The sequence below is a fragment of the Canis lupus genome, chromosome 10 (assembly GCF_048164855.1).
Source record: "Canis lupus baileyi chromosome 10, mCanLup2.hap1, whole genome shotgun sequence".
In the NCBI taxonomy this organism is placed as follows: domain Eukaryota; kingdom Metazoa; phylum Chordata; class Mammalia; order Carnivora; family Canidae; genus Canis; species Canis lupus.
This window is the reverse complement of record NC_132847.1, coordinates 13,530,608-13,547,697: the sequence shown is the minus strand read 5'-3', so window position 1 is coordinate 13,547,697 and position 17,090 is coordinate 13,530,608. Positions and strand designations below refer to the sequence as shown.

Sequence of the window (17,090 nt, the reverse complement as noted above, 5' to 3'; positions counted from 1 at the left end):
TAAAGGAAACACACTCTCTCTTTAACATGTAAGTGTGTCTCCATTTCTGTAAAGAAATAAGAGTCTGTGTTTTCATTTTACAAATTGTGCACACAACTGAGCTTGTGGTAAGGAACACATCATTTCTATTTATTTCAAGCAAGCATAATTTATCCATTTCATAAAGAACTTGGATGGTAAAGATAGTATACATGCGTGATTTAAGGATCAGCATTTCTAGTGTCCTAACAACATCGATAAACACAGAATGCATTGTCTTGGCAGTTTGGCTCATCTGAATCTACTTGACTTTCCTATTTTGCCTTTAAAAAATTCTCTGTGCTTCTGGGCTTAGTACTGTGGTATCTGAAATGCTTGTGTCAATAAACAACAGAATTGCCAGTTTTCTAGGTCAAGGTGGCATCTCTTTCTTTCAAACTCTTGTTTTTTTCTGCTACATTTAACTGGGAACTCTTTTCTGACTCTTAAAATCTGCAGAATGCCCCCCCCCCCCCCTTTCAACTTTTGAGTTTAAAAACCTAGTCTCAGAGCAAAGCTAGGGCTTCTGGGGAATGGAGAGGGCACTCTCTGGGTCCCTTTCCTTTGCAAGCCTCATTCTAGGACTAAGTCCTAAAGCTTGGCTCATGTGTGACACCATGGTCACCTCTTCTGCACCGAGCAGAGAGCACAGGAATCTAGGCTTTACACATGCTGGCCATATATTCTCTATTAGAATTGCAACACTAGGACCCAGCAATGAAATATGAAAAAGCAGAGAAGGTCCTTGAGGCCAAGGGACCAAAAACAGAATAGGGCATCTCATTTGAGGAGCAGACAATATGAGCAACACAGAACCACACAGGGCACCAGGCTCTAAGGACAGGAACCCGGAAGACTCAAACAAGAACAGAACAAATTGGTTGAATTCCTAGACATGTTGCTGTGTAGGTCAGAAGGAACTTACCTCCTAGATATGTATATAGGCCAGTCTCCCCCTTTTCTAGACTTATTAAGGAGGCAGTGTTTCTTGCCCAAGACCAAAGAGTTATTGAGAAGTAGAGCCAACGTCACAACTCATGATTCCTGTGTACTAGTCTAGTGGGTAATGCACTAGAGAGATGGCACAGTGCAGGACAGAGAGGATAGTCCAGTGAGAATGATGCATGAGAGCCAATTCTGCTATTTACATGTAGTATTACTTTGGATGTAGGACTTATGCTTTCTGAAATTTAATTTGCTAAGCTATGAAATGGTAATAGTAATATCTCCACATAAGCACGGCTGGTACATAAAAGGCACTTGAATATTAGGTCCCCCTTCTGCATCTCATTGCATCTTGTCAAGCCCACATGTGCAGATGACCCACATATGCAAGATTACCTGCTAACTCAGTACCTTGGCCTCTTCTGTCCACCAGGATACAGAATGGTTTGCATTTGATGGCAGTTAACACTGTCAGTAGCTGTGAATAGCATACAGGGCTCCCTCCTACTGGTAAGAACACACTTGACTTCCAAACTAAAATCTGACAGGCCTCTTAGGGGCAATGCCAACACTTTGAAAATAAAACTCTTGAAGTTTCAACAGAAATATATTTTTATATGATAGGACAAAACCATCTGGAACTTACTGCTTACATGGATTGAAAGGGCTGTATCAACAATAGGGTTGTTATAAACCCAGGCAGGCTCCACACTGTCTCCTAAAGGGATTAGACAGGTCTCATAATGTGTTCTAGACAGAAAAAGTGACCCAAGCAGGGGCTGAATCCTTAGCTGTCATTAGTATTTTCTCATGTCAACGCCGGGATTTGAGAAGACAGAAGGAATTGACTTACTTTATATACTTGTCTGATCCTTTAGTACTTAATGAAAACTAGAATGTTTTATTTCACCCCTATGGGAAAACAGCTAAATCAGGCAGGTTGTTCCTGAAATAAAATATCAGCAATCAAAATACGCTCAAGGTCCCTTGGAAAGCAGAACATCACAGGCTTATTGGAACGTAGGTACCCCAAGCTTCTAGGTGCTGTTAACATTGTTTTATTTCCTTTATACAAAAAGTAGAAATGACAGAAAAAAACACTCTTGACAGAAAACAATACCACTGACCTGGTCTCATTGAAGAGTGGAGCCCAAACTGCCCACTGTATTGGGAAAGCAAAAGTTCAGTCAACATTAGCAAACACCCATGCAACTGATGAAAGACAAGATGGCGCCAGTGGCTTGGCGGACGTCGTGTGGGTAAGCTGAACCAATCCAATCTTAAAAAACATACATTGGCCCAATCATGCTTTTAAGCAGCATTTCTTTAGAAACAAGATATATATACAAATATCACCCAAAAATGTGTATTATATAGTCTGCTACTATAAATTTAAGGCATCCTGATATTGTTCTTCTGCTGGTGAGACATTGTTCTCATGATTCTATTTCCACAGTGGATAGTCCAGAAATTTCCAATGGTGTCCAAAGGGTGGCAATGAGAGATAAGAAAAAAGTGATTTACAAGAAGAGTTCTTTTGGCTCTGGCTCAGCATTGTGCTGTATGCTGTAGGATTTCTTCATTTTTCTACTGATGTCATTATGCCTAAGCAGAAGAAAAACCATAAAGGCTAGAATTAGATAAAACTATGGTCAAGTTACAAGACACCACCACTAAACAGCTTACCCAAAATGGAAATTATCCTCATACAAACCACACTGAAGAACACTTTAAACAATAAAAGTGATAGTCATGTAATAACACACACTTTGTGAAAACTTTTTAATTCGGCTCTGGAGTAGTTTCTCAAACATGCTGATTAGAATTCAGGCAAAATTCTAGTCAAGTGAATTTTATCCAATTCAGGTCAAAGTTTGTCAAATATAATAGTAAGGATAGTAGTGCTGGTCAAGTGGAAACAAGAGATGTTTATATTTTATTGACATGGATTCACTGTTGACATCTTTAACATCCAATAAGCTTGAGTCTTAATCGTCTAAAGAATATGCTTTATTGGGTGTGTGATTACTGTTGGAAGATCATAAATAGGTAAGTCTATGGGAAAAAGAAAAAACTAGAGAACAGCAATGCTGGTTCCTCCCCACCCCCCTCAATACTTGATACCTCAGTAAGCCTGTGGAAAGAAGCACAAGCTTAAGCCTTGGAATGGTTGTGCTTTTGAAGTGAATTCCCCTCTGGGTAGATGCATTCATTTTTAAGGGATATTACTCACATTCTGGGTATAAAAATCATCCAGTGAGAAGTCATCTCCTGAAGGTGAATGAGCCTACACATTAATACCTTATATATTATATATTATATATTATTATAGCCTTCTTGTTGCTATATCAGACAAAAACAAAGCATTTCCGGTAATGCTATTTGCTAACATGAAGATATATTTGGTTGGAGAGCCTCAAGTGGGATTTTAGTGCCTCAAAATCATGCTTGCTTACAAAGACCATGTAGTCTATTCTCAGTATTCTGGTAAATATTTGATCCTCATCACCATCTGGAAGTTCTAATTCTCACTTTACTTATTCCTCTGAATAGAACTTTATTTTTGTTAAGATTTTATTTTTTAGTAATCTCTACATCCAATGTGGGGCTCAAGCTTACAACCTAGAGATCAAGAATCATATGTTCTACCAACTGAGCCAACCTGGTACCCCTGAATAGAATTTTAAAGAGTTTTCATGAGCAAGAAAGGGAAGAAGGAAATAAAAACCTGGTTGGTTAAAAGATGTTCCAGGGACTTCCAGTTAAACATGGTGGATTAAATACACACATTCATCACCCTTTTCTTACAAAACAACACTAAAATGAAAATAGAGAAACACAAAAGGCATAATGATGTACTATATGTTGGCTAATTGAATTTTTAAAAAAGAAATAAAAAAGGCATAAACCTAAATGAATAAGGGAAGTGTGAGGGGATGATAATAGACAAAATACTAACACTATTTAAGAAACAGGAAGGTGGATGGGCATGTGGAATTGATTTAGCAGAGATGCAGAAATCTAAGCCTATGGGCAGGGAACCCAACAAACTGATTTGTGCTTCAAGATGCAGAAACTAGAAGCACCATGTATTTCTGAAGGTGACAGTAGGTGCTGAGTGGGTGTTGAAAATGGGGATTATCTGAAAAATTTTTAGAAGTAGCAGTATATATATCAGCTTACCTCTTTGACCTAATGTAGCAGGTGACTATCTCTTTCTCAATGTGAAAGAAGACTGGAGGTTACTATTTGCAAGCCATCAGCCAGAGAGACTGAATTCAGCTCAAGGAGGTGGAAACTACAAGATTAAATGAAACTCTCCCTAAGTGAGAAAGTGATAATAGAATTCTCAACCCATCTCCTACTAGTCTGATTCATGGATTCTTGGCACTCAGATTACGGGCCCCAGCAGGAGATGGGAGTTTCCTTAACTTGAGAAATCAACTGGCCAAGAGAAAAGACCTGCAAATACTGACAGGGACTTTCCCAACAAAAGTCACCCTCATCAGTGCATGTGAAGAAACATCTACCAGTCGTCAAGCCTCACCCATAAAGTTAGATCTTTTATTCAGATTTAGTGAATATAAAGTCAGGGATCATCAGATATCTGAGCAAGGTGCTATTATAAAAGATAGGGACCAAAGTAAACAGAGAAATGGAAGTCAAAGTGAATAGAGATAACATATGGAGACAATGAAAACTTTATAGACATTTTTAACAAGAAAAGAAAAACTGGGAAAATGTCTGCAACCCATATTACAAAGGGTTAGTCTTCCTAATGTGTAAAATATAAAGAGCTGCTATAACTCAAAGAAGAAGACCAGAATCTCAATAAAATGAAGGATTAAAAATAGTACATTCATACAGTGAAATAATATGTAGCTATGTAAAAGAATAAAGAAACTCTTTATATACTAATACATAAAGGTGAAGGTGTTAGGTGTTGTGTGTTAGGTGAAGGTAAGAAAGGAGCAAGACTGTGTGTATTGCACACCACCTTTACTACAAAACGGAAGAAAAGAAAAAAAAATATACATTTGAATTTGATTGTAAAATTTAAGTAAGTACTGCATGTGCAATGCTACAAAAAGGAAACAAAAAGAAAACCAACAAGATACTTTTAGGAATTAACACGATTACAGCAAAAATAAAAAATTAGAAAGATTGGAAGGTCCAAGTCAGCTCTTTCCTAAAAGAAGTAGAAAAAGCAAAAATATGGATAAAGATTAAAAAATAGTTAGAAAATCTGAGGGTTGATCCAGTGCATCCAACATTACAATGATACAGTTTCCAGAAAGAGTGAACAGAGAAATTGCAATGGAGAAAACTCTCAAAGAAATTGTACAAAAACATTTCCCAGAACTGAAGCATATCGGTTGCCAGATTGAAAAAGCCAGCTGAGTGCCCACATGTTAGGAATGAAAATAGCATTATGACAAAGTATCAAGAAATCAAAATACTGGGAATAAAGAGAAAATTATAATAGCTTCCAAGGGATTAGCAATGAGCGAGGAATGGAGCTTCTCAACAGATACATTAGAAGCAAGAAGAAAATGAAACGTGTTTGAGATTCTGAAAGAAAATAATTTCCTACCTAGGATTCTATACCCAGCCAAACACACCTAATCCAGTCTGAGGGCAAGGTGGAAATGATTTCATACAGGCAAGGTCTCAAGAAATTTTGCACCCATTCATCTCCCTAGGGTGGGAAGATGTGTTTACCAAAACAAGAGCATAAACCCAAAGTGGGAAAAGACCAATTCAGGAAATAAGGTTCTACATAGGAGAAGCAGAAGGAATTCCCAGAATAATGTATGTGGGAAACTCCAGGAAGACAGCTGTATGGGACTTCCACAGAGCAGCCATCCAGACTGCGCAAGAGGAGAGAGGTTGACTCCATGAACAAACTGAGAGGCACCTAATTTGCCTGAATTCACTGAAGGAAGGTTTCTGCCTCTAGCACAGTGTTTGGAAATAAATTGTGAACTGTGAAGTCAAAATTATTTTCTCCTAAAAAAATTTAAGGTTATAATTAGAAAGGAAATGCGGTACCACATACTGCATGGACCTAGTGTGATTAATATTTAGACAGCCATAGTAATAATAAACACCAAATACGATTTAATCCCAAAGAGTGATACAATTGTATTAATAATAGTGGGAAGAGGAAATAGGTGTGTGTGTGTGTGTGTGTGTGTGTGTGTTGGGGGAGAGGGCAGTGCTGGGTGCTAAAATAGAGCTAGACAAGTTTGGTTCATCATAGAGAATATAGATTTTTGGAATATTGGCTCCATAATTTATTATCATTACTGTGTAAACTAGGGCAAGATGCATAATCTCCCTGTGCCTTGGTTTCAAATCTGCAAAATTTAATAATAACAGTATCTCCCATATTGTGTCACTGTGAAGGTTAAAACAGTTAATATGCATATGGCACCTGGAATATTCTTTGGTACACTGTAAATGCTTTGTGTTAGCTATCATTTTACTTTCTAGAGTAGAGTGCTGATAGATAACAGAGAGAATATCTGTATGAGCATATGATTTAGCAATACCAAATACTAGAGAATACATCTGAAGGTAAGCCAAGTTGTTGATTCAGGGGAGTGGGAATACAGAACAGGGTAGGCTGGGCAGAGGAGAGCCAATTTTTGTTAGAATTTTAGCATGACTATCATATATACCTATAGAGCTTTGACAAAAAATTAAATGAAAAATAAATAAAAGTTACAAAGAAAGCTTAGGCTGTAGTCTAAGGATAATATCATCTAGACATTAACAGAGTATTTCTACTTAAATATAAGGAGTGCTGTGGTCAAGACCACTAAAAAAGAACACTTTCTGCAGGATAAAACCCAGCATGATTAGAGCTGAGTGTATATTTCAGGCATTTATTTGAATAATATCAGGAAAATTCAAGCCTCCCTGAATCCTTCAATTACCTAGTCCTGAATTACCAGTATTCAAAAGAACAAAAGTGTTTGGGTAATTCTGGCATGAATTATTCAGATAATTAGCTGTTCCTTGATTTCATTTTTGGATATGAAATCACATTCTCAGTGACCAAAATTGGGAAGAAAAAAAGGCTTAAATTTAAATAACAGTTTTGCAAGTAATCTGACTTGCTGATTCATCTAGGCATAGATTCCACATTTCCATAGCCCATCGTGACCAGACAGCTATTTACTTAGAGGATTAGTTTAAAATGGTCCACGGGCAAGCATTGCATTTTCACTGATAACCAAAACGGGGAGACTTTGTTACTTTTGTGACCTCCTTCAGGACTTTCCTGAGAGCAAATCTGTAAGTTCCATCTACTACAAAATGGGATTCTGGTTCAGAGAATGAACATTGGCCCTCAAAGTACTCCCACTAAAACTCACTGCAGGTGTAGGTGGGCTTGTAATCAAAGGGCCTAGATTTATATGGAGGGCACTGTTCTTTCTTGGGATGACAGGATCATTCGTTTTTGTTTTGTTTCTCCTTTTCCTCTCTCCACTCTCCATCTCACTAAATATTTATGAAGTCTCTAGCATGTGCCAGGTACCAGGCTAGACACTGCGGGTACAGATGGGGCGTGTGGGGAGGCTGTCAAGGGTTCCCATTCTCATGAAGTTCCTCTACGTTTCATGGAGCATAGTGTGCCTTAACTGTATCCTTTTTTAATTCTCTCTGGATTCTGATCTCCTTTATGAAGTTAGCATGCCCCGTGCTGGCACAGCAAAATGCCTGGCTTAGAGTGAAAGACGTTGGTGCAGTGCGTGCACTGGCAAACCAGGGATGTGGTGTTCGGGAAGCGTAATGTATCTGCACTGTTCTCAGTGTGGGGAGGAAAATCCCAAATGACTGTGGTTGGAGTGGGGATGCTTGGTGAAGGTACTGCAAGTTGTCTGGGTAAAGTCTCTATCCGGGACTTTTAAACCTCAAATGAATAGCTGCTTCTTGGCAACTGCAGCCTCAGTAAGAGTTTATAGACAGGCACTGCTCTTTTAATGTTCAGAGACACCCCTGTGGAGGCAGAGGTGGTGCACATATGACAGTAACAGGACAGTATCCCCTGTGACATTATACAGTTCAAACCTGGGCTGTGGGGGGAGGGAGGTAAAGAGGACGGGGGTGGGGCAAACGAGTTGTTTGTTCTTCAATTTTGTGATTACACTGAAACCAGGATTCACATGTTGAAAGAATGGTGGGATGCGTCTGGTTTCGAAGGAAGGTCTTTCCTCCATACCTTCCTCCTTAGAGGTTATGGCTGTTCCACACGTTCATTTCCAGCCTTCCAAGGGCTGTGCTTTAAGATTGAATGTGAGATCTTAGTTGTCATGGCTTTTTCCGTGTCTCAACTCATCATACTTTGAGACTAAGCTATGTTTCACTGTCTTCCTGCAGCAGAATATGCTTTCTCCTTTTCCAGTGGGTATATGGAGGATATGAAAAGAAACTCCATTTGCGAATCATGCTCTGGTCAACCTTGGGAACCATGGCAGATTTTATAAAGAGTTTGCTAAGTTGGGCTGAGACACTGGGAGAGTCTGATCCTCTTAACTACCTCCCATAACATGAGTATTTTCCTCTTTACACAAAATTCTACTATGCAAGAGCCAACGACAATGCAAAACTGTGGCCTCTGTGGAGGAGAGCCTGCCCTTGGAGAAATGTTCACGACTGGGGTCTCCTCTCCCCTCCAAGTCCTAGGGACAAAAAGCTCCAGTATGAAATATGGGGTTTCCCTCTGAAACTAATATGAACATTAAGGAGGCAGAAGTGAGAGTGGGAGGGACGAGAGTTGTGCAGGGAACATAGGACCTGGAGACACAAGGGAGAAGTGGAGGGAAAGGAGACCAGGTGGGTTCTAGGGGTTTCTGGAGTAGAGGAAGGCACCTCGGGGGACTGGTATCAACTCCTACTGATGGACTGGCTCTAGACCCCAGTATATTAGAGAGGAACATACACTTGAGATCAGGGCTTAGAAGTCGAAACTATAGTTTTAATTGGCAATAATGCTAATGTCTGTAATCACTAAATCCCCTTTTCGTATTAGCACTTAAACCAACTTTTCTGAACTCTTCTGAACTGTAACATTGGAGGAGGACTGTGTTGGCCCTGGGGAGGTCCCTCTAGAACTAAGTCATCAACATGTATCAGAGAGCCGTGATAACATAATGACGACCAAGTAATTACACATTCCTTCAAGAATGCTTAAAAAGCATACGGGTTAAAAATTAATACTCGAAGGTAAACAATTAGAGACAAGATTAGGGTTAGTGTGATATCCTGACAGTAAGCACATAAATGTGTTTGTGTGTGTGTGTGTGTGTGTGTGTGTGCATGTACATGCGTGCTGGTGGGGGTGGGCACTGGGCACCCTGAACTCGACGCCCTACTGGGGTCACCTCATATCACCTCGGGCCAAATATACCACTCCTATTAAAGTGGTTATTGAACAACCTTGACATCTATGCAAAATATCTAATACTAACTCTTGGCTCTGGATGTATAATTTCCCATGTGGCTAATTCCTTGGCAATAAAACCCACACTTATGGTGTTTATTACTTGATGTCTTTTTAAGAAGTCTTCTCTCGTGTGGGTGCTAGGACTCGGGTTTCAGGCCACAGGGTCATAGTGATCAGGGAGGGTGTGACTAGTGGTACCCAGGGGGATAATGCCCTCTGCCTCTTAGTAGCTGGATTCAAAGCCCACTTCATGTTACAGGTCTTGCTTAGACTTAAACTCTGGGAAATTAATGTCTTATTGGCATTTTAAGACAAGGAATTGCAAACATTCCCTTAGAGTTGTAATAACTCAAAACCAACTTGTCCTTGATAAGAAAAAGTAAAGATAAATCTGCTTGTTATAAACAAAGTCGTCCTCTGCACTCAGAACACGCTGGGAAAGCTGTCCAAAGTAATGGAGTTGGATCTAATTTTAAAGGGCATTGAAAAGAAATTTAGATTCTTTGCTATCAAGCTGTGACCAATTTAGGAAAATAAATAGCAAACAGAACCCCCACACAGAGGTGATATTCTTTAAAATGTATTTTTTGCCCATATTTTTCCCTTACCAGGAAAAATAAACACTTCTTAGGAACTAAAATGTGACTCCAGCATATGCCTGCACTTTGTTCCAGGACTCCACTCTTTCTCCCAGGGCCATAGTGATCGGGCCTTTCGGTGGCATAATGTTTAGCCATTATGCTAACTCCAACCCAATGATTGCTCTTGGTTTCCAAAGGTACATAATCCTGGGGAAACTCTGCTGTCCAAGCCTTTAGCATTCATGTAAATGCTTGGGCTAAGATATGGAGGCATCATTGAGGGATGAACACCTAGGTTCCTTTTTATATTGTATCTCTCTGTGGGATGTTCCTTCTCTGGGTCCTCTAGGCAAAAGGAAGCAAGCACTAGAGTCAATGAGATGTTTTTCACACCCATGATCTCCAGCTAGTGTTGATTTTTCCGAGGGAGCTTCATTTCCATGACAGCCATCCCTCCTTATCTTATCTAAGGAGTGAACGTGGGCCAGTTCTCTCTGCCTCTGTGTAATTGTGAGTGAATCTGAGAAACCTCCCCTCTCTAGCGTGAGCAAACGATGACTCTTCACTTTCTCTGGAACACATGTTAAGCTGAAACCATGATCAAGCAGGGGTTAATTATAAGGTAGGGAGGGGAAGGGTTCAGGATTGCTTATTTAAATACACTGAGTATTTTTAATTTCGGGTTTCTGTTTACCGCTGAAATCAAACTCTGTTAATCCATAAAGCCAGTGACTCTGAGGTTCAAAGCTTAGCCTTCCGAAGGACTGCTCCCTAAACTGAGTAGAAAGTATTAACCGAGGGTTGGGTAGCTCAGTAGCCCTAAAGCCTCAATTGGTCTCTTTTATAATTATTTTATAGAGGACTGTTCAGCTTTGTTCTTTTGCTTGTGAAAAGACAGGATGAAGTATTTCTGGCAGGACAATCTACTGTGATGCTTGCTGTCTTACTTCCAGGTACCGCGAGAACCTTCGAGAGATGAGAGGCGTTCTTCTCCCTCCCAAGAGTCTGCCAAGTCTTTGGTCTGTCTTTCCTGAAGGTACTGTTGGTGACTTCTGTTTAAGGACAAAAACCCAGAATTTTCCAGGTACCAGAGGACACACCCAAGCTCACCTGAGACTGAGAAGGGTAGGGGGCTGGGGAGGTTGAGAGAAAGAGAGGGAGGACCTGTACCCATATCTGGGACGGGAAAGAACATTTTTTTTTTTTTTTTCTATTTCCTTCCTACCTCAGGCCTTGGACCCAGAACTGGCCAAGATTCCCTGCCCTGGGGTGGCCAGAAGTAGCCCAGACTCCAGCACCATGCAAGCCTGACCCAAGCTGAATGCTGGTGACCAGTAAATACCTAAGTTCCAAGGTGCTTCCTTGGATGTACTGAATTAATGAGACCTCCGGGGTACTCCCTGAAGTGACTGAGATATGCTTTCCTCTAGGCTGACCAGAGAGCTGGAGCAGATTAAATTTGACTTACAGGGATGGGGGGAGGGGGGAAGAGTGACGTTTCTTGCTCCTTAGTATTCTGGACTGAAGTTGATGCTCACAACACTACCCCCCTCCCCCGTTGGGGTGTGTTTATCATTACAGACAAACATATACACATTTGCAAAAACACTGCAGAGGATTTGGGGGAGGGTGCCGCAAGGTGTGCTATATTTTTCTTTTAATTTAAATACTTATATTAAAGCAAGCCTGAGGGACACCTGGGTGGCTCAGTGCATCTGCCTCCGGCCCTGGAGTCCCAGGATCGAGGCCCACATCGGGCTCCCTGAATGGAGCCTGCTTTTCCTTCTGCCTGTGTCTCTGCCTCTCTCTCTCTCTCTCTCTCTCTCTCTGTGTGTCTCTCATGAATAAATAAATAAAATCTTAAAAAAAAAATAAAGCAAGCTCGAATGACTTAAAAGAGACAGTCTCCCTTAAAATGTATTCTGGGGGGTTTCTTCAGCAAGATGCCAGTCTTGGAGCATTGAGAGCGGGAACTCGCCCTCCACTCCTTCCTTTTCCTGCTTCTGGGGGTGTTGGGGGCGAGCCATTCACATTTCCTTGGGGGGCAGGGGAGGAAAGAAAGCAGAAGGACTTTGCCCAGGGAGGCGCCTGGGCCACTGGGGACCTTTGAAGATGATCCTTTCCTGTGCACAGCCCATGCATTTTGAAGCATAACCATTCTGTCTGGGGCGGCCCCGGGCCGGGTGCGCCGCGGGGCATGGGGGTGCCTGCGTTCAGCTAGAGCAACTTCAGGATGGCAGGGCCCTGCTTCTCCTGCGCTCGGTGATGAAAGGAGCTTTCAGTCTGGGATCAGCAACGAAAGAAAACCTCAACTCTGCTTCACAGCTCCGATTCTGATCAGAGATCGACTCCGTCTGCCCGGGACAGGAAATTTAATGTCTATACTTACTTGGTACTTGACTCCATTAAAACAAAGCCTGAAAGCCAAAGTCAACCCGGAGACGCAGCCTGTTTGTAAGCTGAGTAGACTCCTCTGCTGCTGGAATAAAGCCCCGCCAATCGGGCGCTTGGTCCCTTTCTAAGGCCCCATTATAAGACTGGCTGCTTCTACTGGGGGGGGGGGGGTGGTGGTGGGGAAAGGGGCATTTTCTTCTTTCTTGGTATCAGCTCCTGCCAAGGCTGCTCTGGTACTGTGATTTAAAAAGGTGAGGCTACTGGAAGCACAGGCATGCCGCTGCCGAGGCACCCGCTAGCACCACGTACCGTGCATGGTTACGCAGAGGCTCTTCGGTCAGCAGGTTAGAAGAGAGGGTGACGCAGCTGCCGTACATCTCCTAGAGAGGTGCAATTAAACATCATCTGAAAACATGCAACAAAAGCTCGGCGCATGCACACGACTCAGTCAACAGGAGGCACGCAAGGAAGCAGATTAGCAGACAGAAGCTTCACACATAGTTTAAGAGGCACAGGGAGCTGCTGAGATCATTCTTGCCCTCCTAAGTGACAGCACCCATTAAGTTACCTGGGAAAGTCTTATTTGAGCAGGTAAGGCTGGACATGTGACACCCAAAGGGGCTGGCGTTTGGGGGCACGGGTGTGACTTTTCTGGCTGAAATGCATACCCGCTGAAGTCCTTTACAACAAAGACAATTCATGCTGGAAATCACCGTGGAGTTAAAACTGGCATTAATCAGAGAGATTATTAACTAATGCTCCAGTTTGATATTAAAAAGGAATCTGGACAGATCTTAAGCCTCCCTGTAATGGAATTTTACTTTATGGCAAATAACTGCTTATGCAGGTTGTGACTGCCTAGATTGCAAGGATGGATATTCTGGGTCCTTCCATTCCTCAGAGTTGCACATTTTGGTTGCTACACTGTTTTTTTGGGGGGCGGGGGGAGGATCACATGGGATACAGAGAGCACACAGGAAACATTGCCTATACAGATGTTCGTATCTCTTATTCACTGGTTCTAAACCACAGATTATAGTGCATGGTTTTCCAGAAAATGCAATTATAAAATGTAGTTTCATGGCCCACTCTGCCATCCCTCATGTACTGAGCGCTTCAGACCACTATAGCATTATCCTGATCAACGCTTAGGGGTTTGTGTTGTAAAATGCCAATGCGGAGGTCCCTGTGGTGTATTCATTTCAAAGGTCATTCCAAAGTTGAGTACTTAAATCTTTAGAAACAGAGTATCTCTTTATGTGCTCTTTAACTGCCTTTGGGAATAAACTCTTGCCAGGGAAGAATCAGTGCCAAGGAAGATTTCACATCGACTGGTGGTCTGACCTTGTAGACATGCCTCTCAGTTTAGGAGTCCTAACCCTCAAGGATCAAACTATTTAGGGCAACCAGGGGACCAGAATATGATGTCCTATGATGTAATCTTTCTTTCTCAGAGTGTTTTCCAAAGGAAGAGCAAAGCATATATACCGTAATGTGACACATCTCATCAGAAAACACATGCAGTTGGTTTTCCACGCATCCCTTTGGGATTTTTCTGGGGATTCCCTCAAGGTGGCAAAGGTCAACAATCTGTAGCGTTAGGAATAGCACAGTGAATTCAAAAGCAAAAAAAAGAGATATTCTCCAAATAGCACTCACCGCCTTATTCTTTCCTTTGCTAGCAGAGCTCACAGGATTTCCCTTGGCATCTGTGGTCTTCCTTCCAAGTGAGGTTAAGGGCAGCGTGGATGTTTTCAGCTGGTTGGCTGCCTGGTAGTTATTATTATTGTTCTGGTTGCCACTGAGTGTCTCCATGATAGATCGGAAGGTTCCAAAAGGCCTTTTCAGTTGGTCCCCTGATTCACTACTTGTGGAGGTCCTCTGGAGGGTCCTGCCTTTGTCTTTGTCTTTCTCCCCATTTAGCTCAAGGCTAGGTTGTCCCATCTGCACCACAGGCTCCTCAAAGGTAACTCTGAGTTTCAAGTTCTGGGATGTCCGGCGCTTGGAAGATGGAGACTTGAGGGCACTCTTGGGGCTCATGGCCACTTTCTGGGCAGCAGTGCTGTCAGGGCTGGGCTGAGTAGGGTCTCCCGGGGACTGGCTTGGGGGAGTGGTCCCTGAGCCGGGACACTGGGCTTCCACATCAGGTTCGCTGCTCTCTGAGGTGGGAGATGGGCTATGACCATCCAGAGACTTGGAGGCCTTGATGCCAAAAGGAAACCTACGTCCCGACGCCGAGGTGTGTTTCTTTATCATCAGGTGTAAGCTTTCTGCGCTGTCCACACTCTCCACGCTTCCCACGATGGGCTGTGGTCGGGGCCTGTCAGCCTTCCTCACAGGCGTGCTCTTGGGGTCCTCAGAGGTGTTGGAATCCGTGTCAGACTCACTCAGGGAGCGCTGCATCAGCTGCCTTAGCCGAGCTAATTTCAGTTCCCTCTTCTCTGCTGGGATCTTCTTTGAGTTTCTGGAGGAAGCTTGTGCATCCTGGAATTCTAAGGACAGCTTTTCCTGGGTGCAGACACTCTCTGAGATATCTTTTCCCAGTAACTGGCGGAGAATTTTGTCAGAATCCTCATCTTTCACCTTGGCTCTAGCTCGACTGGATGCTGACAGGCTTCCGAGAACCTGAATCCCTTCTTGGACTCCTGGTTTGCCTTTGGCTACAGACTCATCATCCACATCTGGAGGTTTCCACTGGGACCTTCTGGAAGCTGGGGAGGATGGTGAACTAAAAGATGATGAAGAACATATGAGGTTTATTTTCTATCACTGATTTCCTTCACTGCCACAAACGACTTACAACAAATCAACAGGGCAGGACTACGAATAATCCCCGAATGTCTGTGCAGATCAATCTGCAAATACTCTGTAGTGCCAACCATGGCCAACGTATAGTGCTTCGCACCTAATGCCATGACGCTAAATTTGTCTACCATTTGATTGTTTATGCAGCAATTTTGTGCAAATTTTATCCATTTTTCTCATTTTCAACGATCTTATAAACCTACATACATCCTTATTCCTATCTCACAGATGAAGAAATGAAGGGATCTGAAAGATCCCTTCATTCCAGGATGCACGTGACTTGCCTACAATCAGGGAATGAAGAAATGGCAGAGCCAGAGATGAACCGAGGTCTTCTGACTTTAGGTCCAAAGCCTTCTCCCCCTGTATGGTCTCAATTCCTTTCCTCTTTATAAAAATACAATACTGTTGTCTTCATAAAGATATTTTTTCTACAACTCCAAAAGAAGGCTCAGAGATTAAAGATCACTAAGAACTCTCACCATTCCTACTCCTGATATTACCTGGGTGAGGAAAGGAGTGATTCTGATTTCTGGGCTTCTAGAAGTTGCTGGAGCTGGTTCTGCAGTGTGACACGTTCCACTGTCTGTCTAGGAAAAACAAACAGAAACATATAAGTTCTTTGACACCCAGCCAATACTATAAATGAGTAGGTATAAACCTTTACATGATTGCTTGCAATGAATAGCAACAAATCCCAAAGTCTTACACATATGTGCATATTTTTCATCCTTAGAGTGCAAAAATTTTCCTAGGGAAACAACAGAGTACCCAAAAGGATGCTTATTATTTATATTAGCAAAAAACTGTAAGCAACCTAAATGCTCATCAACAAGACTAAGTGAATAATTTAGTTATTTCCACAAAGGCAGCTATTAAAATGATAATACATTTCAGTATCTACAACATAGAAAATGCTTCCCTAATATATGTGCATATATAAAGTACACTTTATATATACATATACATACATAAAGTAAAAAAGGAGTTACAAAATACTGTGTGTAATATAATATTTTAAAGAAATCTTTCTATATAACACATATATATTATTTGTAACATATATACTTCTATTATATTTATATATATTATGTACTCTTTCTAAATTGTTTAAGTCTTTAATTGAATTAATTTAGTGATCAGAAAAGAGCAAAATAAAACAACACAACTATTTCTGTACTAGGTAAAAACAATTAAATAACTTGGTATTTTCTTACATGAAGGGAAGCACAGTATAGCAACACTCAATTTGTTCTGGAGATTAAAGTATGTGAATACAATATGCTTGAAATTTAAGAAAATAAATTAAAAGCCACAGGTTAGAGAAATTGAAATCTGTTTAGAAAGCATATTACAGGATTTGAGAAAATCAAAGCCAACTGATTCTGACTCATAGAAGAATAAGCAGTATTTACTGACCTCTAGTATCAGGGTGGTGATCCCCCCTCAAAGATATCTATCATGTTCTAATCCCTGGAAGGTAGGACTATGCTACCCTTTGTGGCAAAAGTGAATTAGTGTTGCAGGTAGAATTAAGGTTTACCAGCTGATAAAAAAACAGGGAGATTATCCTGGGTTATTACTATTATGGGTTATGCAATCTAATCACAAATCTTTAACATTGAGGGGGAGGTAGAAGATGAGGTCAGAGACAACTCAAAGTGTGAAGACTTGATCTGTGGTTGCTGGCTCTGAAGATGAAGGAAGGGGCCATGGGCCAAGAAATACACTGGCCTCTAGGGGTTGGCAGTGATCCTTTGCTGACAGCCGCAAAAGAAGGGGACCTTGATCTTATGATCATAAGGAACTGATTCTGCAACCACCCTACCCTAGAGCCTCCAGAAGGAGTGTTCCATGTGGACATCTCAATTTTAATCTGGAGACCCATTCTG

At 41.7% G+C, this 17,090-nt stretch overlaps 1 protein-coding gene and 1 long non-coding RNA gene across 18 annotated transcripts in view; one reads left to right on the top strand and one right to left on the bottom strand.

Moving 5' to 3' along the window:
• Positions 1-1,557: 1,557 nt before the first annotated feature.
• The window catches only part of SNCAIP (synuclein alpha interacting protein), a 148,612-nt gene continuing 133,079 nt past the window's right edge, over positions 1,558-17,090 (bottom strand). For 16 of the 17 annotated variants that reach the window (XM_072840757.1, XM_072840745.1, XM_072840747.1 and 13 more), the window contains 4 exons: positions 15,702-15,788; positions 14,053-15,121; positions 12,703-12,773; positions 1,558-2,568 (listed from right to left, as the gene is read on the bottom strand). In XM_072840757.1, coding sequence (XP_072696858.1) covers positions 2,484-2,568; positions 12,703-12,773; positions 14,053-15,121; positions 15,702-15,788 — 1,312 coding nt within the window. In that variant the 3' untranslated portion in view covers positions 1,558-2,483. The remainder of the gene's footprint in view (positions 2,569-12,702; positions 12,774-14,052; positions 15,122-15,701; positions 15,789-17,090) is intronic. The other variant, XM_072840759.1, reaches the window with a different exon arrangement.
• On the top strand, positions 10,513-11,814 carry LOC140641230 (uncharacterized). Its single transcript, XR_012037759.1, has 3 exons — positions 10,513-10,621; positions 10,953-11,083; positions 11,230-11,814. It is a non-coding gene; the product is annotated as an uncharacterized lncRNA (long non-coding RNA).